The sequence below is a fragment of the Vulpes lagopus genome, chromosome 7 (genome assembly GCF_018345385.1).
Source record: "Vulpes lagopus strain Blue_001 chromosome 7, ASM1834538v1, whole genome shotgun sequence".
Taxonomy (NCBI): Eukaryota; Metazoa; Chordata; class Mammalia; order Carnivora; family Canidae; genus Vulpes; species Vulpes lagopus.
The window spans coordinates 80,014,972-80,041,325 of NC_054830.1; the positions used below are offsets into that span (position 1 = coordinate 80,014,972).

A 26,354-nucleotide genomic window follows, 5' to 3' on the forward strand; every position below is an offset into this window, starting at 1 on the left:
ATAAAATCCTTAAAAAAAAAAAAAAAAAAAAGACCTGACCCGAGATCCAGAGTCAGCCACTTAACCAACTGAGCCACCCAGGTGCCCCTTGATTATTGGATTTTGCAGTGTAGTGGTCTCTGGGAACATGGAAAACATTGTCTCTGTTTTACCTCACTACCTTGCTTCTGTGGATTAAAACACTAGCTGATATTCTTGGCAGTTGCAATGAAACTTTTCCATTTCGCTGTGTCCCTGTTTCACCCTTGACCTCTTTGTGTTACCTAGTTTTATTTTTTGAAAGATTTCATTTCCTCATGAGAGACCGAGAGAGAGAGGCAGAGACGTAGGCAGAGAGAGAAGCAGGCTTCTATGCAGGGAGCCCGCTGTGGGACTTGATCCTGGGACTCGGGGATCACACTCTGAGCCAAAGACAGATGCTCAACCACTGAGCCACCCAGGTGTCCCTGTGTTACCTAGTTTTAAACTTCGGGCTTCACACCCTGACTTTAATCTTCACTGCTCCCGCCCCCCAAAGATTTACTTATTTTAGAGGGAGTGCGAACGAGGAGTGTGCACATGAGTGAACAGAGAGAGAGGGGCAAAGGGAGAGAAACTTAAGCAGACTAGCTAAGCAGGGAGCCTGGTGAGGGGCTTGATCCCACAACCCTGAGATCCTGACCTGAGCCACCCAGGTGCCCCTAATCTTCATTTCTATTATCTTCCCTCAGTTTCACACATTTTTCCGGCTCTTCTCATGATGTTACTTGTCTCTTTTCCTTTACAAGGCTTTTATTTATTTATTTTCTTTTTAAGGCTTTTGATTTGATTTGTTCCTCTGGGCCCAGCATCTTTTGCTAGCTAAAGTAGGGTTTGTACTTATTTTTGGTGTGTGTCTTGGACTCCTTGGGTAATTAGATAAAGTTTATTAGGCCCCTTTCCAGGAGAGTTTTTATTTTTATTTTTTTTTATTTTTTATTTTTTTTTTCCAGGAGAGTTTTTAATTGCATAAAGTGAAATACATGAGATTACAAAGGAAATCAATTATGTGGGAATGTAGTTATCAAAACATCAAAAACTCATTTGCAATAAAAGTACATTTGCATCTCTTAATGCATTAAATAACATACTTAACAGTGTTCTTGATAGCTATCATAAATTTAAAATAGTGATGTGTGGGAAAAAAACAAAACCTCCAAAGTAGTGATAAATGTGACGTTTCAGTATACCCTTAACTACTAATATATGAAACTAAATGTGGTTTTTATTAGTGTCACAGTCACAAATACTGTTGATACTAATGTAGTTTGTTGCTGTATTTGTAAGAGAATGAATTTTTACATTTAATTTTCAAGTTAATGATAATAAAAATTTTATTCCCATGTAAATCTTGGTGAGTAGACCATTGAATGGGCCACCAGGGGAAAGAACAAGCCTTGTCTGCATGGAAGGAAGCATACTGTTACTTGGGCCTCCTACACCTTCTATCCTTATGGGTGCCGGGGTGGTTCTTGAACAGGAATAATAATTTTCTAAAATGGGGATTCCTGGGTGGCGCAGCGGTTTAGCGCCTGCCTTTGGCCGGGGGCGTGATCCTGGAGACCTGGGATCAAATCCCACGTCGGGCTCCCGGTGCATGGAGCCTGCTTCTCCCTCCGTCTGTGTCTCTGCCTCTCTCTCTCTCTCTCTCTCTCTCTGTGACTATCATAAATAAATAAATAAAATTAAAAAAAATTTTCTAAAATGTATTTGAAAAAAATCAGAACACTCATGGTAAACATCACCATCTAATGTACTATATTTGGCTTATTCTCTACCAGATTCTTTCAAGTTTCAAAAATTGGCTCCCTTGTTTCTTCTTTTGCTGCTGTGTACTTCTTTTTCTTATTATTTTTTTAAATTTTATTAATATATTCATTATAGACACACAGAGGGAGAAGCAGGCTCCCAGCGAGGAGCCCGATGTGGGAGTCGATCCCTACCTCAGGATAACTCCCTGAGCCAAAGGCAGATGCCCAACGGCTGAGCCACCCAGGCGACCCTGTACTTCTTTTTCTGATTAGCTTATCCAAAGCTACCCTAGATCTGTATTTTATTCTTTCAGAATTCAGTTTGAGTAGTCTGTCTACATCCTTTGTCTAGGGACAGCTGGAGAGGGAAGCTGGCGGTTTTGTGTATTCTTTCACCTCTTGGATGTTTCTGCATGGTTTTCGAGCAGAGGGCCCTTTCCTTAATGGCAAAGGAGTGAGTTCTGATATTCAGGACCAAAGGTCAAAGAGAAACCCTGCCCATTTTAAAATTGGGTTGTATGTTTTCTTACTGTTGAGTTTTGAGCTCTTAGAATACTTTTGGATACCAGTCCTTTATCAGATACACATTTTGCAGATATTTTCTACCAGTTTGTGGCTTAAAAAAAAAATTCTTTAAATGTCTTTCACAGAACAGAAGTTTTTAATTTAACAAAGTCCATCTGATCAATTATTTTCTTTCATGGATTATGCTTTTGGTGTTGTACCTAAAAGTTCAGTCAAACCCAAGGTCTCTTAGATTTTCTCCTTTGTAATCTTCTGTAAGTTTTATAGTTTTGTGTTTTACATTTTAGGTCTGTGTTCCATTTTGAGTAATTTTTATGAAAGGTGTAAAGTCAGTGCCTAGGTGTTTTTTTGTTTTTATTTGTAGATGTCTTTCTATTTATTTTAAAAGATTTATTTATTTGAGAGAGAGAGAGAGAGACAGAAAAAGAGAAGCAAAAGCCAAGGGAAGGGGCAGAGGGAGAGGGAGGAGCAGATTCACTGCTGCATAGGGCTTGATTCCAGGACCCTGAGGTCAAATGACCTGAGCCAAAGGCAGATGCTTAACTAACTGACTGAACCACCCAGACATCCTTGTTCATTTATTTTTAATCCTTTCTTTCAGAAGAGACTTTTAATTTGCTAAATAATGTGTCTCAGTCTTCATCTTTCCAGCTCTCACGGGGTCCCAAGTTCTTGGTGATGGTCCCAAGTGGTGGTATCCCCTAGTCATTAGAGGTATTATGTGAATTGTTTCCAGCACAGTTTCATCTTTCTTAAACTGTTCAATAGAAATGCACATGACATGGTATATAAATACTGGGGTTTTGGGATGCCTGGGTAGCTCAGTGGTTGAACGTCTGCCTTCAGCTCAGAGCATGGTCCTGGGATCGAGTTCCACATCGGGCTCCCTCTGAGGAGCCTGCTTCTCTCTCTGCCTATGTCTCTGCCTCTCTTTCTGTGTCTCTCATGAATAAATAAAATCTTCAAAAAAAAAAAAAAAGCTCTTATAAAAAATAAATACAGGGATTTTGTGTAAGAAATAACATGTTTTGGTACCTCTTTGAAGGTATCTAATGTACACCTATAACCATAATTTTTTACGGATTTTTTTCACCAGTCTGATTCTAGGGTTGCATGACGCTCAATTAATAGGAACTGAAAGTTTAAGTTTTACTAATGCCTCTTGAAAACACATCTACCATATTTTTGGTGCTATAGTTGATGTCATGATTTGATTTGTCATTCTATCTCAGGAGATTTTAATATTTGGGACATTATTGTATATTCTTTCTTCCAAAACATGGTTTTGGAATATGTTAAATGAACTGGTAACAGTACTAGAGGGGAACTGTATGGTTTATATTATTCTATCCATAGCTGTACTTTTTTGGCAACTGTACCTTTCCCACTTCATCCTCCCCAGAATTGTCCTCCAATCAGAAACTTGTTAAGCCTATTCTTAAGTGCATTTCTTTTTTTTTTTTTTTAAGATTTGTTTATTCATGATAGAGAGAGAGGCAGAGACACAGAGGGAGAAGCAGGCTCCAAGCAAGGGGCCCGAAGTGGGACTTTATCCCGACCCCAGGATCACGCCCTGAGCCAAAGGCAGATAGATGCTCAACCGGCTGAGCCACCCAGGCATCCCTCTTTAAGTGTATTTCTGAGAAATGGGTATTGATAATATCACATGGTATTTTTTATTTTTAAATTTTATTTTTATCTTTCGTTTATTTTTTAAAGTAAGCTCTATACCCAATGTGGGGATTGAACTCATGACCCTGAGACCCTGAGATCAAGAACTGCATGGTCTACTGAATGAATCAGCCAGGCACCCCAAATCAAACTTTTTTAGATTGTTTTTTTGTCTTAATGTTTACTTGCTTGCTTGCCTTTTTTTTTTTTTTTTTTTTTTAGATTTTGTTTTAGAGACACAGAGAGAGGCAGAGAGAGAGAGAGGCAGAGACACAGGCAGAGGGAGAAGCAAGCTCCATGCAGGGAGCCTGACCTGGGGCTCAAACCCAGGTCTCCAGGATCAAGCCCTGGACTGAAGACGGCGCTAAACCACTGAGCCACCTGGGCTGCCCGTCCTCTGTAGTTTTTAAATAATGTTCTTTGCTATTGCCAATTTAATTATTTTCTTTCTTCTTTCAAGTATAATTAGCATAGAGTGTTATATTAGTTTCAGGTATACAGTATGATTCACAATTCTGTACAGTTTCTTAATGCTCATCATGATAAATGCATTCTTAATCCCCTTTATTTCACCCCTCACCCCCACCCCACTCCCCTTCTGGAAACCACCAGTTCTCTGTATTTAAGAGTCCAGGTGGGGTACCTGGTGGCTCACTTGGTTAAGTGTCTGCCTTCAGCCCTGGTCATGATCCCGGGTCCTGGGATTGAGCCTTGCATCAGGCTCTCTGCTCAGCCGGGAGACTGCTTCTCTTTCTCCCTCTGACCCTCCGCCTGCTCATCTTCTGTCTCTCAAATTGATAAATAAAATGGATGAATAAAAAAAATATTTAAAAAAATCTTTAAAAAAGTAGCCTGCATTCTTTTGGTCTCGTTTTGTTTCTTAAATTCTACATATGAGTGAAATCCTATGACATTTGACTTCCTGTGACTGGTTTCAATTCATATTGTATGTTCAGAGTCCATGCATGTTGTTGCAAATGACATAAAGGCACACCCAAGTGCATGCCACATCTTTATTCATTCATCTGTCAGTGGATACTTTGTTGCTTCTGTATCTTGGCTGTTATAAATAACACTACAGTAAACATAGGAATACATATATGTTTTTGAATTAGTGTTTTCTTTGGGTAAATACCCAGTAGTAGAATCACTAGGTTATAGGGTAATTCTATTTTTAATTTTTAAAAATTTTAATTATTTGACAGAGCAAGAGAGGACAAGCAGAGGGAGAGACAGAGGAGGGTTAGGGAGAAGTAGGCTCCCCACTGGATAGGGAGACTAATGCAGGGCTTGATCCCAGGACTCCAGGATCATGGCCTGAACTGAAGGCAGTCCGAGCCACCCAGGTGCCCCTATTTTTTTTTTTTTTAATTTTTATTTATTTATGATAAGAGGGAGAAGCAGGCTCCATGCACCGGGAGCCCGACGTGGGATTCGATCCCGGGTCTCCAGGATCGCGCCCCGGGCCAAAGGCAGGCGCCAAACCGCTGCACCACCCAGGGATCCCCAGTGCCCCTATTTTTAATTTTAATTTTTGCTTTCCATACTGGCTGTTCCAACTTGCATTCCTACCAACAGTGTATGAGAGTTCCTTTTTTCCCCCACATCTTCACCAACACTTGTTATTTTTTGAGTTTTTGATCATAGCCATTCTGACATTATTTTCTATCAATATATAAGAAAAATATGATAAAATCTACTTTTAAAGAAGTCTAAAAAAGTTATTTCAGTAAGTTTGAAATAAAAATGTTTAGTATTGAGTGTATCAAAGTTTAGTTGGCAGCATTCTCAGTTGCATATGAAATAATTGGACATCTGAATTGCTGGCATTGTAAGTTTTTCAGAATATGGGTGGTGGCAGTGGGATGTCTTCGGTTCATAAATTTTTTTTAAGGATTTTATTTACTTATTCATGAGAAACAGACACAGAGAGAGAGAGAGGCAGAGACATAGGCAGAGGGAGAAGCAGGCTCCATTCAGGTAGCCTGACCTGGGACGCGATCCTGGGTCTCCTGAAGGTGGCACTAAACAGCTGAGCCACCCAGTCTGCCCATGTCTTAGGTTCAATTAAACATTTATGTATTCAGACTGGTAAAACTATCATTATAGGTCTCACTTGGCACCACTTGATTCAGGAGTATTTAGGACAGAAACTATAACTTGTCCATAAGGTAGAGTCTTGGGGCACCTCGTTGGCTCAGTTGGTAGAACATGTGACTCTTGGTCTCAGAGTTGTGAGTTCAAGCCCCACATTGGGTACAGAGATTACTTAAAAATAAAATCTTAACAAAAGATAATTGGAGTCCTTGAAGTCTGTGTAGCAGTTCATACTTTCTGAAGTGCTCTTCTGACAGCTCAAGGTCAAAGAGATGTTATCCACATTGGGTGCTGCAGAGTACTCCATAGACATAGTTTCCAGGATCCTCTGCAAGGGACATGCCTAGTTGTATGTCACCAGATTCGGAGAAACTTGGAAAGTAACATATAGGTGGCATGTTATTTTAATCGGGTAGCAGGGATTATCCCTAGGTCAAACTCTTATATGTAAGAGGAGAAAGGGTTTTGCTCACCTTTGGTAGCTAGTCTTACCTGCTGACCTTCGAAATAGTTTTTATTTTAGTTATTTTTTAAAAGGTTTTTCTTACTCCAAGATGATTCCTTTTTTATTCTGCATTTTCTTTTAAAACTGACTTCATTTTTTTTTTACATTTACATATGTCTTTGAGCCATCTTCTGTATGGTGTGAGGTAAGAACCAAACTTTCTCAAAATGACTAATGAGTTGTTTAAATCCTTTATTGAATAATCATTTGTTTTCCTGTTAGTTAGAAATGTTGCTATTATGAGCAGTTATTATTAGGAAATAGTTCTTCAAATTAGCAAATAGGTATATTAAAATATATACTTTTCAAGTAATAAATTATTTATAATCTGATTATATACTAAATGTTTTTTTAAGATTTTATTTTTAAGTCATCTCTATACCCAACATGGGGCTCAGATTTACAACCTCAGGATGAAGACTAGCATGCTCCACCAACTGAGCCAGCCAGGCTCTCCATGATTGTGTATTAGACCCTGTTATCTATATGCTAAGAATTTATAGGGTCAGCTTTTTTTTTTTCAAAGAAAGTATGTGTAGTCTGAAGAAGGGGATATATTTTTTCCTGAATAGGTTTGCCTTACTGAAAGCTGTTATGCTTATTCAGGTGGCCTTTGAAAGCTAACCTGCTCAGTGTAGTAGAAAGTGGTGAATAAGGGGTTTGAACAAGCTTTTAGTTTCAGACCCGCTGCTTCACTGACTCCTACTTTGTGCAAGTTAGCCTCACTGTTTTGCTTAGACTGCATGAATAGTAATCCCTGTCCAGCCTACTTCTGAGTGTTGTTGAGGATTAGATGGGATAATAGATATAAAAACACTTTTAATTGGAAAAACAGCTTAAATGTAAGGACTTATTGCATCTTAACTTTTCCTCTCTTTCTCTTGTAGGTAGTGTTGGTGCTTCTTTTCAGTGCCAGTCCATCCATCACGACCACATTTGTCATGATGACAGTGACAAGGTGAGGTCTGTGTTGAATGTCACTCATGGTAAAAATGCATGCTGCCCTAATATTGTTGGATGCATTTGCATAACTGTGGACATAGGGCCAGGAGGGTGTGCCTTGCTATGCACACCGTTGAGATGCTGAAGGCCTTCCTGATTTATGTGTCAGAATAGTAGACTGCTCCAGAACACTTGAGGATTATTTTCAGGAAGTGGGCTGGACTCCTGATAAACTTCATTTTTTTTTGCCCTCATCCCTGTTCCTGTCACTTTGCTTCCTCTTTTGCGCAGACTGAGTGAATTATCTTAATAGGTACTCCCACAGCTGCTAATTACCTTAGCAATTTGTGTCTGTTTCTAGTTTGAAATATCTTAAGCATTTCAGTTTGGTTTGTTTTTGTAGTTGATTGTGTTAGATTATGGTTTCTTCTCATACTGACGTCCCCCCCCCACCCCGTTTCCAAAGCCCAATTTAAATGGTGGGGATTGAGAATGAAACCTGTTTCACACCAAAGAAACCTGCTTTGGGCCTGTTTTTTTGCTTTTGAAATCAGGTCCAAACTGTTGGTAGTTTTGTTTCATTTTGGTATTTTGCTTCTTCTCTAAAGGAATCTGGTTTTGGGGGCTTCCCAGTACTCCTCAGTGCCCTTGATGGCCCAGCCCTTGCAATAAATACTAATGTGGGCTTGCTGTTTGGAACATCTGGTTGCTGATGTTGGATGGGCTTAAATTTAGTCTTTTCCATCATCAGTTTCCAGTGGCTTCCCTCCCATTTCCTGTGTCTTACATGCAGGAATGTATCACTCCCTTGGTAGTTTTCCAAGGCAGACCAATCCAAGTGATCTTTTTCTCTGCTGTTTTAATCAAGATCCTCCTCCCTCATCCTGTTGGAGCTAGATCAAGAAGTTGGTTGGTCATTGGGATTTTCCAAATGGTTTTCTTTGTTCTGTGTGCTGATCTCTCTGTCTTTGTGGGCTTTGCTCAGACAGATTTCAGTCTGTTTACAGAGAGAGTGGTATGCTTTTAGCATTCCAGAGTCTCTTTTTATTACAGTAATCCAGGGGCATGGATTTAACTTCTAACTTATTTTAGAAGCAAGCTGCTGAAAGAGACTGCTAGACTGTATAGTTGGCTCTGTAAAATTCAGTATACCACAGATTGTAGAAATGAGCATTTGAAAAAAACCTGAGTGATGATAGAGGGAAAGGCAAGATCTCTTCAGGCCAGTAATATTGCATACATTTGTGCTTTGTAATTGTGAAGATGTTTTTGGGTTTTCTTTCCCTTGCTAAGTATAATATCCCTTTCTCCATTTGTTCATTTATGGTGGTGATGCCAAACTGTGCTCTGTTCTGTCTCCAGGTTTAAGAGTCTGGAGATGAGACTTCTCTCCACTTCTGCAAGAAACTTGCTGACTACTTTAAAATGTTTTTTTCCTCCTAATTTCTGAATCTTTGTATGACCAATTTTGTGCTTTTAGGAGATGGCATTTTTTCATGACATAAGTGGGGATAGAGAAGAGAACTTAAGGCTTTTGTCACTTGATCAGCCCAATTTTCAAAGAATGTGAGAAACTGCTCTTCCCTCTCTTCTGTTTGCAGATATTGTTTCCCAGGGGGGAATGGAGAGAATGGATTAGTCTCTTGACTGTGTATTTATAATTTATTCAACTGATTCAGTCAGGTGTATTATTGATTGGCAGCAATGTGTCTAGGCACTTAGGAAATCTATCATAATACAAAACAAAGATTGCTGTTTCTTCATGAGTGTACAGTCTATCAGGGGAGGCAGACAATAAAAATAATTAATATAGTATGTTACAATAAGTGCAGTGGAGTAAAGAAAATGTAGAACAGAATTAAGTGGGATGAGAACCACCAAGAGTTGGATAGTACAGATTGTGGCTTTGAATAGGATTATCAGTCATTGTTCTGGGGAGGAAAGCAGTAGATAGCATGTTTAGAATTCAGATCCTTATGTTTGCAACAGCTTCTGACTTTCTTCTGTAACAACCAACTGCTCCCTGATACTTACACTTGGGTGTGTGTATGTACATATTATACACTCACAGATACATTCTCTCACTTTGAGAATTGAAGGGATTATGGGGCACAGCTAATCCAACCCTCTTTTTAAAATAAACTTGGAAGCTGTGACTCCGTTGGAAGAAATGACTTGTTCAGGAGTCACCCTGTAGAGCTGGATCTAGACCAGATCTTCTGTCCCCTATACAAGTCATGCAAAAATAATTGCTTAGCTATTCTGATTGTGAAAACTGTCAAAACATGTGGATGCCTTGCTCAGTATCCTCACTTTCAGGCATGATCCATTTCTCAGATTTGGGAATAAAAGGTGATTTTTCTTAAAAGTTGCCTCAATTTTAACTCCATGTGTGACTGGGGATGGGACCAGGGGTGAGATGAATTAATTTGTAGCCTCAATGGTACACTTTCCCAGAGTGGCCTGGAACACTTCCAGGAAGGCTGGTCATTTGAGTGAGGGAAATGGGAGAATTCTTTCTGAACTGGCATGTATGTGAATGGCTACTCAGAGCAGAAGTCTTTCTGGACAAAACTTCCTTGTGCTAGCCTTGGGTCCATTTGTCACAGAAGAAGGCATCAGTCCAGTTTGTGTACAGGTAATGTCATGCACACTGCTTTCCGGGAAGGTTGGAAATGTGTTAACTGATTTTTCTTTCATGATTCTATGTATACATTCTTTTAATTTTGATGTTTTACATTTTATAGTTTTTTAAAAAGTTGTATGTTGAGTATAAAAAGATACGTAATACTACTTTTAACCCCTCTACTCAGAAGTAACATTTGGAATATAATATTAACAAGATTAATTAATGTTATATTTGTATAAAATATTATTCATCTTTGCAAGCCCTGGTTATTAGTATATATTCAGAGTTGTACAGCTATCTCTACCATCTAATTTTAGAACAATTTTAACATTCCTCACTCAAATACCCATACCCATTAGCAATCACCCTCCATTATTCCATTCTCCTCCATTATTCCTTCTCCCACCTACCTAGCAACCACTTATCTTTACGTCTTAATGGATTTGCCTATTCTGCACATTTATAAATGGAATCACATACTTTGTGGCCTTTGTGTCTGGCTTCTCTCACTTAGCATGATAATCTCAAGGATTGTCTATGTTGTAGCATGAATCACTATTCCATTCCTTTTTATGTGTGAATAGTATTCCACTGTGTGCATCTAATCTATTTTGTTTATCCATTTCACCGATTAATAGGTGTCCACATTGTGGTTTTTATGAATAACATTACTAGGAACATTTTTATGTAAGTGTGTTTTTGTTTAGTTGGTCACATGGTATATTTTTAACATCTTTTTAAAAGATTTTATTTATTCATGAGACACAGAGAGAGAGGCAGAGACACAGGCAGAGGGAGAAGCAGGGAGTCTGATGCGAGACTCGATCCTGGGATTCCAGGATCACGCCCTGAGCTGAAGGCAGATGCTCAACCACTGAGCCACCCAGGCATCCTTATTTCTAACAGTTTTTTCAAAAGATTTGGTGAGAGAGCAAGTGAGCAGAAGCAGGGGGAGTGGCAGAGGGAGAGGGAGAACTTGGCTCCCTGCTTAGCAGGGAGCCCCACGCAGGCTAGATCCCAGAACTCAGGGATCATGACCCAAGCCCAAGGCAGACGCTCAACTGACTGAGCCACCCAGGCACTCCTATTTTAAACATTTTGAGAATCTACCAAACTGTTTTGCAAAGTGGCTGTACCATTTTACATTCCAGCAAATGCGTGAGGGTCTCACATTCTTCACATCCACATGTTCACATCCAGCACTCTTCGGTTATTTTTTAAATTATAGCGGTTATAGTGAGATATCTCAGTTTTTAGTTTGCATTTCTCTAATGACTAAGTATGCTGAGCATTTTTTTTATATGCTATTGGCCATCCCAAATCTTCTATAGTCAGTTAAAAAAAAAGTCATTTAGAACCTTTTTTATTGTTCTTGCCCCTGTGCTTAAAAAAAAAGTCTCCCCATACACCCAATTACATAGTTATATGTGTCCATTATGGTAATTTGGGGAAATACACAGAAACAGACTGTGTCATAAGAAAACTCACTCTTTCTGCATTCTCTTCATGGTTAAAATAAAACTAAATTGCTCTGATTTATCTATGTGTAATTAATGACCCTAAAATTCATTTGGTGCATAGCACTTGTATCTTTCATGTTTCTGGGGTTTCCTGTGCTCATCTAGGAGTCTCTTGCTTGGAGTTTTCTCATACAGGTGCAGTCAAATGGTGGCTGAAGCTGGAGTCATCTTGAAGTCCTCAATCACATATTTGATGGTTGATGCTGACTGTCAGCTGGGTCTTCAACTGGGACCCGTGGCCAGAGCACCTAAATGTATTGTGGGTTTTCTCACAGCATGGCAGCTTGATTGCAAGAGTGACTGCTCCAAGAGGACCAGACAGATGCTGTAAGGCCTTTTATGACCTAACTTCTGAAGTCACAAAGCATCACTTCCAGCATAGTCACAGGCCTGCCCAAATTCAAAAGGAGGAACCTCAGTCTCCTCACTGGGGAGTAATGTCAACATAAGAAGAAGAGAATGAAGGGTGGGAGAACTTACTATGTATGGTCATCTTGGGAAATATAATCTGCACACTACATATACTTGAACATCAGTTAAAATGGCTGCATAATGTTCTACTATAAGGATACATGGTAATTTGCTTAACCGGTCTTTAATTGTAGAGCTTTAGGTAATTTTTAAAAGCTATTATGCATTTATTAATTCAACAGATATTTATTAAGTGCCTACTATGTGCCAGGCACTGTTTAGTCACCAGGAAAGAGTGGTGAAAAGACTAACAAGGAAGATCCTTGTTCTTCTGGTGCTTATTTTTTGTGAAAAGGGCAGAAAATGAGCTGTATTTGTAAATATCAGTAAATAACCAGATACTCATGAGTGCTGTACAAGTAATTGGGCAGTTGGCTAGATTAGGTATTAGGGAAGGTTTAAGAAGGTGACAAGCTAAAATCTGAATGATAAGGAACAAGGTGTGAAAATCTAGGCCATGAGGGGAACATCATAGGGAGAGGGAAGGTGTAATGCAAAGGCCCGGAGGCTAGAAAGATGGTCCAAACAGAGGGAATGCTAATGTGCACAAGCAGGGTAGGGTAGCTGAGGGTAGAAGTCTTATGAGATGAAGTTGGAGATGGGCACAGGGCAGCTTATGTAGAACTTGATAAGCCAGGGAAAGTATAAATTTCAGTTCTGCTTGTTATGGGAAGCCTTTGGAAGGTTTTAAGCAAAGGAATGACATGGTCTGGCTTATATTTTTAAACATCCCTTTTACTGCTGTGATGAGATTTTTTTCTAATTTTGGTAACATACACCTAACATAAGAATTTACTGTCTTAATAATTTTTGGATGTACAGTTAAGTAGTGTTAAGTACAGTCATGTTGTTGTGCAACCAATCTCCAGAGCTCTTTTATCTTGGAAAATGGACACTATATCCATTAAGTAGTAGCCCCCTGTTCTTCTCTACACTCCCTGCCCACCCCCACCCCCCGCAAGTACCATTCTTTCTGTCTCTGAATTTTTTTTCCTAAGATTTTATTTATTCATGAGAGACACCGAGAGAGAGAGAGAGAGAGAGAGAGAGAAAGGGGTGTGGGGCAGAGACACAGGCAGAGGGAGGAGCAGGCTCCATGCAGGGAGCCTGACCTGGGACTCATCCCAGATCTTCAGGATCACGCCCTGGGCTGAAGGCACGGCCCAAACCACTGAACCACCCGGTCTGCCCCTGAATTTTTTTTTTTTTTTAAAGGTTTTATTTATTCCTGAGAGACAAAGACAAGGCAGAGACACAGGCAGAGGGAGAAGCAGGCTCCCTGCGGGAAGCCCAATGTGGGATTCAATCCCAGGACCCTGGGATCACGTCCAAGCCAAAGGCAGATGCTCAACCACTGAGCCACCCAAATGTCCCATGTCCCTATGAATTTAAGTGTTCTATGCACCTCATATAAATGGAATCATAAGATATATTTTTTAAAATTTATTTATTCATATGAGAGAGAGAAAGCATGAGTATGCACGGGAGCATGCACAGGGGGAGGGGCAGAAGGAGGGAATCTCAAGCAGACTCCCTGTTGAGTGTGGAGCCCAAGGCTGGGCTTGATCTCACAATCCTGACATCATGACCTGAGCCAAAACCAAGTGGCCCATACTCAACCAACTGAGCCATCTACATGCCCCATATTTGTCTTTTTGTGACTGGTTTATTTCACCTTAGTGTAACCTTGTTAAGGTTCATTCTTGTTGTAGCATGAATATTGAATTTCTTTCCTTATAAAGGCTGAATAACATTCCATTGTAGGTATATATAATGCATTTTGTTTATTCATTTATCATGGATGAACACTTGGGTTGCTTCCATGTTTTGGCTCTTGTGAAGAATAATGCTGCTAGGAACATAGATGTACAGATATCTCTTAGAGACTCTACTTTATTTCTTTGGGTATAGACCCAGATATGAGATTGCTGTATCATTTATATTTTTAGAGTTTTGAGAAACTGCTATATTGTTTTCCAAAGTGGCTGCACCATTTTACATTTCACATTCTTGACAACATTTGTTATTTTTTGTTATGTTTTTTAACCGTAGCTATCCTATTTAGATGTGAGGAAGTATTTCATTGTGGTTTTGATTTTCATTGCCCTACTGATTAGTGATATTGAACATCTTTTCATGTGCTTCTTGGTCATTTATCTTCTTTGGGGAAATGTCTATTCAAGACCTTTGCCCTCCCCTCCTTTTTTAATAGAGTGCACATGCACAAGTTGGGGCGCATCAGAGGGAAAGAGAAAATCTTAAGTAGGGCTCGATCTCATGATCCTAAGATCATGACCTGAACTGAAATTGAGTCCTATGCTCAACTGACTGAACCATCCAGGCGCCCCAACCTTTGCCCATTTTTAAATTCGGTTTGGTTTTTGTTTGATTATAGGAGTTCTTTATTCTGGGTATAACCCTTTATCAGACAGATGATTTGCAAATACTTTACTCCCATTAACGGAGGTTGCCTTTTTACTCTGTTGGTTGTGTCCTTCGCACAGAAGTTCTTATTTTGGGGGTGCGTTGGTGGTTCAGTATCTTAGGCATCTTCTAGTTTCAGCTCAGGTAATGATCTCATGGGTCATGAGATTGAGCCCCACTTCAGGCTCTGTGCTCAGCAGGGAGTCAACTTGGGGATTCCCTCTCTACACTTTCCCCCCTTAAGCATGCACTCATGCTTACTCCCTCTCTGTCTCTGAAATAAATCTTTTTTTTTAAAGTTCTTATTTTGAGGGAATTTCAATTAATTTTTTCTCTTGTCTACCCTTTAGTGTCAGATCCAAGAAATTACTGTCAAACCCGATCTTATGAAGGTTTTCCCCTATGTTTTCTCCCTAAAAATTCTATAGTTTTAGTTCTTAAGTTCAGATCTTTCACTCATCTGAGTTAATTTTTGTATAATAGGGTAAGGTAAGGGTTGTCTTCATTGATTTGCATATGGATATCTGGTTTTCCCAACACCATTATAGAAAAGAGTGTTTTTTTTTTCTTTTTTCTTTCTTTCTTTTTTTTTTTTTTTTTTTGAATGTTTTTTTTTCCCCATTGAAATTTGTCTTGGAATTCTTTTGAGCTTTAAGGGTCATTTCACTATATATGTAAGGGTTTATTTCTGGGCTCTTGTTTGTTCAGTTGGTCTGTGTATCTGTCTTGATGCTGGTACCACAGTGTTTTGATGACTGTAGCTATGTAATAGATTTTGAATGATATGTTTCTTGAGCCTAGATTACTAGAATAGAATTTAAAAAAAGAATATTTTTTCAGCCTTTCCTTTGTCTTTTTTTGTATATTTTTTCACACATATGCATCAATTTATGCTTCCATATGAGAAGGCTTGTCTCACTTCCTTTTCACATTGAATAGCATCCATAATGTCAAGTTACTTTGTGAATGATTGATGAGAAATGGTTTCTAACTGTTTCAATGAGTATTTCTGTGATTACTACTGAAATTGTATAACTCCTCATAGCTTCATTTGTTTCCTTAGTTACTTACTGATTTTTAAAAATTTGTCTTTTGCATAATTTTCTCTCCTTTTGGGATTTCCTTCTTTTGGGATTTCCTATCACTGTGTATAGGAACATTAATCATCTGTCCTATTTGCAAAAAATTTCCTAGCTTTTAATTTTTTTTTTTTAGAGATTTTATTTATTTATTCATGAGAGACACAGAGAGAGAGAGAGAGAGAGAGAGAGAGAGGCAGAGGGAGAAGCAGGCTCCATGCAGGAGTCCCAGTGTGGGACTCGATCCCGGGACTCCAGGATCATGCCCTGGGCCAAAGGCAGGCGGTAAACCGCTGAACCACCCAGGGATCCCCCCTAGCTTTTAATTTTTAATAAAGTTTTTTTTCCCATTCAGAAGTTTAAAATTATTTTGAGAGCAAGTCTCTTGGTATAGTCCTTTGAAAATGTATTTTATTGCTTTTACTTTTAGGAAATCTGTTTCCAGTTATTTCCTTACATTTTCCTAAAGTTTTTAAATTTTATATTATGCTTTCTGAGCTATATGGTATTATGTGACACATTGTGTTTTTAAATAGATTCTCTCTTTGCCTTACTGTGTAATATCTGAGGTATTGGAAATACATTGAAATGATAGGTATTTTGAGATTATTGTTATGTGGCATTCTTGTCTTGGCTTTTGAAATGTCATTGCCTGCTAAATTTAATTTGTTTTTATTTATATGACACTGTTGTAACAAACAAGCAAGCAGAGGCGAGATAATAAACTTCTGTGGGAGCTTAAATTTTATATTTGCTTTATAAAAAGTTGCTCTGCTTTAAAGGTTTTGTTTAAGGTGATCATTTCTGTTTTGTGTGAATGTGCTCAGATAATATAACACCCTTTCTTCTTTAACTTAAAGTTTGGTAAAGACCTCTTGAATGTGGCTTGGGCTGGAGGGTTCAGGGTTTGTAGAGATGTGCCATGTATCAATGTCTGTGCAAAAAGCAACCACAAGGACACTGGCATTTTCAGTGAGCTGGCCACATCTCCTGAATGCAGGGTGTTAGAATTCTATAGCCAGGGGCATCATCCAGAGCAAGGTTTCAACTATGCAGTCACATGAGCTCCACCAGCATTCCCTACAGGAAATTCTCTTTTCCATCAAACATGGTGAAAGTTTCAAGATATTCCTGTGTTCTGCTTAGAGAACATTCTCGTGTTTTTTGCATCTCAGCCATTTAAGACCCTCTCTCTTCATTCCCATGTCCCTTTTCAGCAACTGCTTTTTAATTATCTTCTTCAAGTGAAGATGGTATTGTCTGTGTGTGCTTTTCTGTTTCTTAACTAGTGCTAACACTATGATTTTTTTATTATCTTATTAACACTATTATTTATTTTCTTTTTTTTTAATTATTTATTTATTTATGATTGTCACACACAGAGAGAGAGAGAGAGAGAGGCAGAGACACAGGCGGAGGGAGAAGCAGGTTCCATGCGCTGGGAGCCCGACGTGGGATTCGATCCTGGGTCTCCAGGATCGCGCCCTGAGCCAAAGGCAGGCGCCAAACCGCTGCGCCACCGAGGGATCCCTATTATTTATTTTCTTAAAGCCCTTACATAAGTATAGCCCATGTTCACTGGCTTTTTGGGTCATATTTTACTTTAGTGTCTAATTCCTAATGATTTAAGGCCTTGTTCCTTTTTGTTGCAGTGATCACTTTTAGTTAGCCTTTCTCTGCAAGTATTTCTGGGATGCCCTAGGTATCTTTTCTGGTGGTTGTTTGCCCTCCTAGCGAGCTAGCCCTTTGATTGAGGGCCTGTTGCTTATCAGCTTTTCTAAGTGCTGCTGCTCTCGTTAGAGTCACTTTGGCTCCAGTTTGGGCTCACTTCCTAGACTATTGCATCTAATAAGACCATAGTAAAGGCTCAGGGATTTAACAGGTAATTAAAACAAAGAATTTAAAGCTGGGTATGAAATAATGACTGTTCTCAAGAGTAGCCTGGCCCAAGTTTTGTTTTCATGGCTTCTCTCCCTAGCCCTTGGCCTACTGCAAAAATAGGGTAAGCCTATCTTTCCTCAGGGAATGCCCTTAAACACTGCTGTTTCCTCTTCTGAGTTGACTCCCAACTACTTTCATTTACTGTTGGTGTAGTAAAAATTGGCACAACTTTTTAGAAGGCAATTTAGCAAAATTTCTCAAAATTAAAAAACAAAAGCCCTTTGAAAACTGTTACAAAATCACTTTTATGGATATATTTTCATATGCAGGCTGAACTATGTATGCATGAGAGTATTCATTGTATCTTTATAATATAAAAATACTGAAAAAAACCTAAATGTAATACTTAATGTTAAATATAAGAGATGGTTTATCCCTAATAAGGAAATAACAGGCTTTTATTAGATCTGTATCCAGGTTGAATCTTTTTATTGTCTGGGGCTGTCTGATGGATTTTTAAAAACTATGATATTAGCATATGATTTGCCCTGAGATTGAGCTGCTAGATCAATTTAGAATGAGAGTAATAGCAGGTAGAATAGTTCCCAAGGTGTGCCCTATTTGCCAGAACAGAATGAGCAAGGTGCCTTTAAGATCTCTGCTTCAAAGGGTATGCATTAAGGCAGCTCATGCGTCAGAGTCCACTCTTTCTCATTTATCCTGCTCCAGAGATTGAATATGTCATGATGTGCAGTGCATGCTTTATTTGCACTCTTGTCTCTCCATTTCTGGCTTGATCTTAGTCTCTGTTTTTCCTGTTTCTGACTCAGCTTATCTTAGGCACTCAGGTTTATTTACTCTTCTGTCTTGAGCTCTTTCCTGGCAAATGGCCTTTCACCTGGTTCTGCTTTTTAGCCTCCCCCGCCTTCTCACTTTCACAGTTAGGGTTCTATCCCTGGCATCTCTCACCTGTACTGTGGAAACAACAGTATGCTCACTTCTCCATCCCAAAGCTGGCTATATTTTGGGAAGTTTTCAGTGGACTTGGGTTTGGGTGAGCCTTTGCTGCCCCTTTCTGGTCTTTAGCAACTATAGCTGGCAGTTGCTGATAACCTTTCCAATCTGACAGGTGGTAACATTTATGGGTGAAAGTGCTTATGCTGATGTTTTGCCTTAGATCATGTCTTGTCGTGGTTATAGATAATGTGTAGCCTGAATAGTGTAGGCAAATACACCTTTCTGCTATGTAGCTTCATCTGATTGGTCCTTTTAGCTGGTTTTGGTGGAAAGAGGGAAACTTTTAGGGAGGAAGGTGAGCAGAGTTAGCTTTAGGAAATTTCAGAATTTCTTTTTTGTCCACTTGTTCCTCTCTTTTACTACCTATTCTACTTTTGTGTCTCATTTCTTCCTGGGTATTTGCCTGTTGAGGAAAACATTGGAATTACCACTGCTATGAAATATCATGTATCCTTAATTGAACTATTGAGTGCTTGCCATGTACTAGAACACTTTGCCAGAAGCAGTGAGATTTAGTCCTTGGCTTCAAGGAGTTCACTGTCTTAATGGGCAAACGACTCAAGTAAGTGCATATTTACATGGCAGAGTGATTAATGCTATATTAGAATAGAAAATAGAGCCCACTAACTCAACAGTAGTGGTGGAATTAGAGTGACATTACAGTCAGGAGACTTGGCAATGGATATGATGACAGCACAACCCTATTTCTGACAGTGTTATCAGTGGGAAACTGCCTCCTTCATTATAACGGTCACAGACTCCCAACAGGAGGGTCATTACGCAATACCTTCTTTGGCAGGACCCAAAAGTGGGTATATAGCATTTTTTCTTCTACATACATGGTTCTTCAGCATCTGGACAAGTGATTCTTTATCTGCAGCTCTTCCATTGTGTGTTTCAACGTCTTAAGAGCTGCCCCTCCTTTCTTTTTTGTATATTCTCTACCAGCCATCATTTTTCCAATATGGATATCAGTGATAAAAAAACAAAAGAGAAATAGGACCTGCTCTTGAGGGGCTTACAGTTTAATGGAGGAAACAGACATTAATACTGTAAGGTATTGTGATAGAAATGTGTAAAAGAACAAAGCCTGTATAGCTTGAGTCCCTTCTCTTGTATAAAGGCCCTTTGGGTAATCATGTTTAGATAGTCTGTGATGTCTTAGAAATGCAAAATTGAGCACCAAACCAAATTTTATATTTACTGTTTGGCAGACTGTTTAACTATCACTTATGTAAAATTTATCTGTGGTTATTGGTTATTTAGTGTGCTCAAAAATTATTTCTAGGGCACCTACCTGGCTTGGTGGTTGAGCATCTGCCTTTGGCTTAGGTTGTGATCCTGGGGTCCGGATGAGTCCTGCATCAGTCTCTTCGCAGGGAGCTTCTTTCTCCCTCTGCTTATGTCTCTGCCTCTCTCTGTGTCTCTCATGAATAAATAAATCTTTGTTTTTTAAATGTATTTCTAGCAAGAGAACTCTTCAAATTCACAATTTTGGAAGTTAGTTTTCTAGAAGCAGATTGTGAGTTTCAGTATGAGATCTTCCTATCCTTTTATTTATTTTTTTAAGATTTTTATTCATGAGAGACAGAGAGAGAGAGAGAGGCAGAGACACAGGCAGAGGGAGAAGCAGGCCCCATGCAGGGAGCCCGATGCGGGACTTGATCCTGGGTCCCCAGGATCAGGCCCCGGGCCGAAGGCAGCACTAAACCGCTGAGCCACTGGGCTGCCCTATTAAGCCTATCCTAACACTCCTCTTTGTTAAAAATAAGGAAAGGACAGGGGCACCTGGCTGGCTCAGTTGGTGGAGCATGAGACTCTTAATCTTGGGGTTGTGAGTTTGAGCCCCTCATTGGGTATAGAGATTACTTTAAAATAAATCTTTTTTTTTTTTAAAGATTGATTTTATTTATTCATGAGAGACACATAGAGGCAGAGTAGTAGGCAGAGGGAGAAGCAGGCTCTATGCAGGAAGCCCCATGTGGGACTCGAACCCGGGACCCCAGGATCATGACCTGAGCCGAAGGCCGACGCTCATAATCTTTGTTAACAAATCTTGACAAAGACATTACAAAAATGGAAACAACAGCTATTCTCACTCAAGGACACGATGTAAAAATCCTAACGAACATGTGAACATGTTCAACTAAATCCGACAACATATATATAATAAGGGTAATAAGACAGGATTTTATTAGGAATGCAAAATTGGTTTAACATCCAAAACCAGTCAATGTAATTCACATATTAACAGAAAAAGTGTATGATTATCTCATAGCTGCAGGGAAGTTTGATAAAATTAAACATCCCTTTGTGATAAACTTTAAAAAATTTAGAAATAAAAGAGAACTCTCTCTCTTTTTTTAAAGATTTTATTTATTCATGAGAGACACAGGCAGAGGGAGAAGCAGGCTCCATGCAGGGAGCCCGACATGGGACTCGATCCCAGGTCTCCAGGATCACACCCTGAGCGGAAGCGAGGCACTAAACCGTTGAGCCACACAGGGATCCCCAAAGAGAACTCTCCTAATTGCGGAAGGGATCTGCAAAAAGCTTACTGCAAACATCATACTTAATGGTGAAATGTTGGAAGTTTTCCAGTTTGGGAATAAGACAAAAATGTATGTTCTCACTGTTTCTATTTAGCACCGCACTAGAGGTCCGAGTTAATGCAGTAAGACAAGACAAAGAAAAGGAAAAATGTATTGGAAAGAAAGAAATTGGTCATTATTTTCTGCCAAAAGGATTGTATGTACAGAAAACTCAAAAAGATTGAGATAAACTATTAGAATAATTATATATATAATTATGCATTACATATATTTATATATATTTTTAGAATTAGGAATTATATATAAAACCTGGAATAAACCAAAGAACAAAAAATATGTAAGACTTGTACAGAAAATGTAAAGAAATACTGAAAAAAAGTTGATGACTTAGGGAAATAGTAGGATGTATCTTGTTCATAGATTGAAGATCAGTATTGTAAATATTCATTGCTTGTTCCAGCCCAGCCCAATCAAAATCTCAGCTGTTTTTCTCCCATGTATTAGAATAGTAGGTCACTACTGTAGGGAAGCCCAGTGACCACATTTGAAGGAATTTTAATATGTTTCTTTTTGGTAAGCAGTGATTTGGTGTATTTTCATTTTAGAAGTGAGGGGACTTAAATTACTTGGAGTCAAGTCTCAGAAAGCTCTTGCAACAATTAGTTCCTTCGCCTACAAGTGGTGTGCTGTCCCTAGCCACCTGTGGCTGCTTAAATTGATCCTAGTCAACTCATTAAATGCACTAGCCTCATTTTGAGTGCTTAGTAGCCACATGTGGCTTCCTTTTGGATAATGCAGGTATTGACCATTTCTATCCAGAAAGTTTATTGGACACCACTCCAATAAGGTTTTGCACCTTTTTGAACAGACACCAAATAAAATTTTAGGTGGACTGGGGTTGAACAACTGTTCTCTTGTAATTTACCACCTGCTACATCAGGTGGTCAAAACTGGCCTGGTTTAAAGCCTGTCCTCTTGATTGGGTGTTTATTAGCAAGATACTAGATTTTCTGGCGAAGAAAATGAATTCGAGAAGAAATTGCAGTACAAATTTCAAACTATCCCAACTTTGAGTTGTGGGGTTATTGTTTACATCTACACAGACTCACAGACTTCTTGGGTTAAACCCCAAGAGCCCAGGTAGCTAAGGTCTTAACCATTTGAGAAGGTTTCTCCTGGAGTTTGCCTCACAAAGGATTGGCTTAGGCCCTAGAGGATTCACATTAAGCTTAAGGGATGGAAATCCTGGAGTACTGTAATAGATTTTTGCTGCTGAGATTCAGCACTTGAGGGATCTGGCTCTTTTGATTAGATAGAGAGCTCTCAAATGTTAATTTCCTTTCTCTTTCCCAGTTTTTTTTTTTTTTTTCCTCCTTTCCTCCTCTCATCACATAGCTAATATCCAAGTATACAAGAAGAGTGGTTTCAGAGTGGTTTGGATTATGTGAGGAAGCTTGTGCAGCTGAGGTTCTGCCAGGAGCTAGGTGAAGCTACAGCAGTAGATGGGGAATTATTGAGGGACTCACAAGTTAGAAACGGATTGCATTGAATGCATCTAAAAGTGTGGTTGGGATTTATGATAATATGAAATGAAAAAAAAAACCCTTTACCATTTGGATATAATCATCTGCAAACTGACAGCTTTGGAAGACAGCACGTTGGGAGGAAGAGTCAGCTAGATAAAATGACTGCATTAATAGGGGTTTGGGGCTAGGAGAGAGGGGTTGTGTTTTTCGGTGCCTGTTATCTCATTCTAACTCTCTTTATCCAGGAATTGTAAAAGCTTGTGATTTATTGCTGGAACTTTGATTCGTAGTTGCTAAGCACCTGCTGTTGTGCTTCAGGCTGTTGGTTTAGACCTTGGGGTTTCAGAGCCAAAGCAGAGAGCCAGCGCTCAGTCTGATATGGGAGACAAATGTACACAAATAATTAGGGTTACTCATACCTATTCAAAAGATCTTTAAAAAAAAAAAGATCTTTGAACATTAGTCTGATTCCTTAATTTTCTACTGCAGGCAGCTGAGGCCAAGAGCAGGAAGGAGACTGGTTTAAGTAAGAACCTAGGTTTTTGCTGATTGGACTACCCTAAAATATGATCACCATCCTTGATGGTATCAACCACTTCCTATCTGCTTAAAGTCCACTTCTTTCATAATGCCCCCTTGATGGCCCACCTTTCCTCTGATACCACTTAGCTGTCTTTTCCTTGCATTTATTGTGCTTTTATGGTATATCTGTCTTCCCTTTTAGATCTTGAACGTGATCAGGACAGGCACTATGCCGGCTGCGGTCTTTGTACCTACCTTATTTCCTACTCTTAGCATGGTCTGAATAATAGGTTTAATTAAGCCTTTAGAGTTGGATACGTTGGGTTCCAACCTGGTTGCTTCTTTGAGAGACACCTCAAAATAATCACCTCCTTCTACATCAATAAGAATTCCTTTTCTAGGGCCACATGAATACATATTCTACCGTGAATTGAGTGAGGTTAGTTACTGTCTGATGGCGGAGTTTTGGAGGGAGGAGCGGGAGATCGAGGATGTGTACGAATTAGGAGACGCTGCGGCCCCAGGGTAGCCTGGCCTCGCCGAGCGCCCGGGGTGAGGGGCGGGCCGGGGCGGGGCTGCGCAGGGGCGCTGTGCGACGGGCTCTGTTGCCGGAACTGGTCCTCGTCGCGCGCCCGGACGCGCGCAGCGCCGCCCCGCCCCCTTCCCCGCGGGGTGGAAACAAAGGGGGCTCGGCGCGCGGAGCCGAGCCCAGGGGGAGAGGGGAGGAGCGTCTGGCGGTCTCGCGCTTTGGACTTGCTAGGTTTGTTCGTTTGGGGGGCGAGGTAGGGAGGCGGGCGGCGACCTCGAACCGCGAAGTGGGAGTGCCGCGTGCTCGCGCATCTTGCGGCCTGGCGGCCGGCGGTGTCGCCTGCGCGCGCAGCGGAGGGCAGTGCGCCGGCGCGGCACGGCGTGTTCGCGAGCAGCGAGGCGGGGTGCGGCGGGGCGGGACGGTGCCGCGGCCCCGGCAGTTAGGGCCGGGGGCGGAGAGGATGGCGCCCCCGAGGCGTTAGCGGACTCTGTCAGCCGTGAGCGCGCAGCGGTTTCCTGGCGCGGCCCGTGTGATGGTGCCGGGAGGAAGGAAGCGCCGTGACAGCGCCTCGGTCGGAGCCCAGGTTCCGGGGGTGAGGAGGCCCGGGGACGGCGGAGCTGGCGAGCTGGCCGCGGGCTGGGCGAGCAGTCACAATAGGAGGCGGCGGCCCAGCCAGGAGCCGCGGGAGCAGCCCCGCAGGGCGGGGCCTCCCCTCGCAGGTACTGGCCGCCGCGGCCGTTGGTTCCCGCGGGAGGGCGGGCGGGCCGGGCCGCAGGCCGTTGGGAGCCTGCGGGGCCGCTCCGGGAACCCGGAGGAGGTGTGGTAGCCCGCGGGTTGGGGCGCGGCCCGGCCGCCCGGCGCTCTTTGTTCCCGAGGTGGCGGCGTGGAGGTGCGGGTGCAGCCCGCGGGGCCGGCCCGCCGCCTGGCAGAGGGCCCCGGCCGCGCGCTCCCTCCCGCCTGCCGAGGCGCAGGTGAAATGATGTCACCCCGGAGAACGCGGAACCCGTTCGCCAGGGCCCTTTCGCGCGTCCTTCTGCCGCCGCCGCCGTCCGTTCGGGCCGCGTGTTGTTCTCAGGGGATGGAAGTTCTTCCTTTCAGGGCCGAAGAATGAGAGAGGTTGGTTTTGAACCAGGAATTTTTCAAATTATTGAGAGTGAAAGAAAGTAAAGTTTTGTTTCGGTACGTAGGCTCTGTAAGAGACGTAGCCTTTTTTCTTTGTGCTATAAAAGTTGAGTATGCTAATTGTCCCACCTTAAATAGAAATGAATACATGTCATTGCTGGCATCATGTGATATTTCCTTCTCTTAACGTTGTGGCGCACGTAACTTTGAAAATTTAAAGTGTATGCAACTCCTACACAGCCGATTTGTTACTTTAGAATTACAAGCCTCTTGGGATCGTGTTTGGCCCTGATTTACAGGTGCTATTGTTAAAATATTTACTTCAGTTCTTTTAACTAGGACCAAATTTAAAAAGCAACAACTATTCTCTCAATTTTTGTGAAATCAAAACTTAATAAAAATCTAAGGACATTTGGGATCAAAGTAAAAATTTTCCTGTCTTCAGACAACATACTGGAAAGGAAGAAATAGGACTTCTACAGAAGTAACAATACAAGACCGAATACAGGTGTTAGATCCGATGCAGTGAATTTGGGACATACTTGCAGTCAAAAGGGGAAAATGACTAACTGGATTTTTTAATGAGAATTGTATCTCCTCACATACTCCTTTCTCCAGTTCTTGCTAGTTTGTAAACTTACTGGCGTAATGTTTCATTTTTCAAAAACCTATTAAACCTTGTGTATTCATTACAGGAGTTCAATTTTAAGTTGATTTCTAAAATTTTTTGTAAGACTTATCACTGAGAGATTTAGTAGACTTTAAAGGATGTAGTTTAAATTTTGCCACAAACTGGCCATGTGGACCACAGAGCTTCATTTGTAAAATAGGAAAGTTGGATTTAAATGATGTCTGTGGACCCTCCACCTCTGATGTCTTCTGTGACTCTGGAAGGTAGTTTGTTTCTGTACTTGCTGAGGTTGATAATACCCATCCTGTTTTTATAGGGAACTAAGTTTGCAAGTATTAATCTGAGTAAATGCTAAAAATTTTCTTTATTAGAGCATCCTGACTTTTGAGGCAGAGTGGACATAGGATGGCATAGTTAGACATAACTGAATCTGTTAGCATCACAATGTGGAGTGTAATCTATTGTCTCTCTGCCAATAGCTTTGGATGAACCTTTTAGTTATATTACCAGACTCTTTATTTGTGCTTATATTTACTTTTTTTCAAGGCTGTGGGTGGGAACTATGGTGGAGAAATACTCAGAAATCTCAAATGATTGATCTGTATGGAAAGATTACTAGTCAAGATTATCTTTGTCTTTTTCCAGCTATTCCATCTCTCTCTCTCTCTCTCTCTCTCTCTCTCTCTCTCCTTCAGTTTTTGTTTAGGCCACCTTCATTTTGTAATTCACTTTGCTGGGTTTTGTGTAGTGTCTGGGTCTTGTTTTCTGATTATTTTCCTGTTGGCCATATATATCAGGCATGTGTTTTCAATTGTTTTCTACTTTGGTTAACTACATAACCTGCTTTATTTATCTCTGGAGAGAGTATACAGATTGTAAACACATTTGAATGTAGTTTGGTCTAGTTCATTCAGCAAATGTTAAATTCCAGGAGTGACGGCC

The 26,354-nt window shown here is 40.6% G+C and overlaps 1 protein-coding gene across 8 annotated transcripts in view; it reads left to right on the plus strand.

Annotated features, from left to right (window-relative positions):
• Positions 1–26,354, plus strand: part of RNF38 (ring finger protein 38) — a 136,836-nt gene that overhangs the window by 59,339 nt on the left and 51,143 nt on the right. For 2 of the 8 annotated variants that reach the window (XM_041761945.1, XM_041761949.1), the window contains exon 2: positions 7,455–7,525. In XM_041761945.1, the coding sequence (XP_041617879.1) occupies positions 7,455–7,525 (71 nt within the window). Of the gene's footprint in view, positions 1–7,454; positions 7,526–23,750; positions 23,891–23,925; positions 24,379–26,354 lie in introns of those variants that run through there. The other 6 variants (XM_041761948.1, XM_041761950.1, XM_041761947.1 and 3 more) reach the window with 6 other exon arrangements.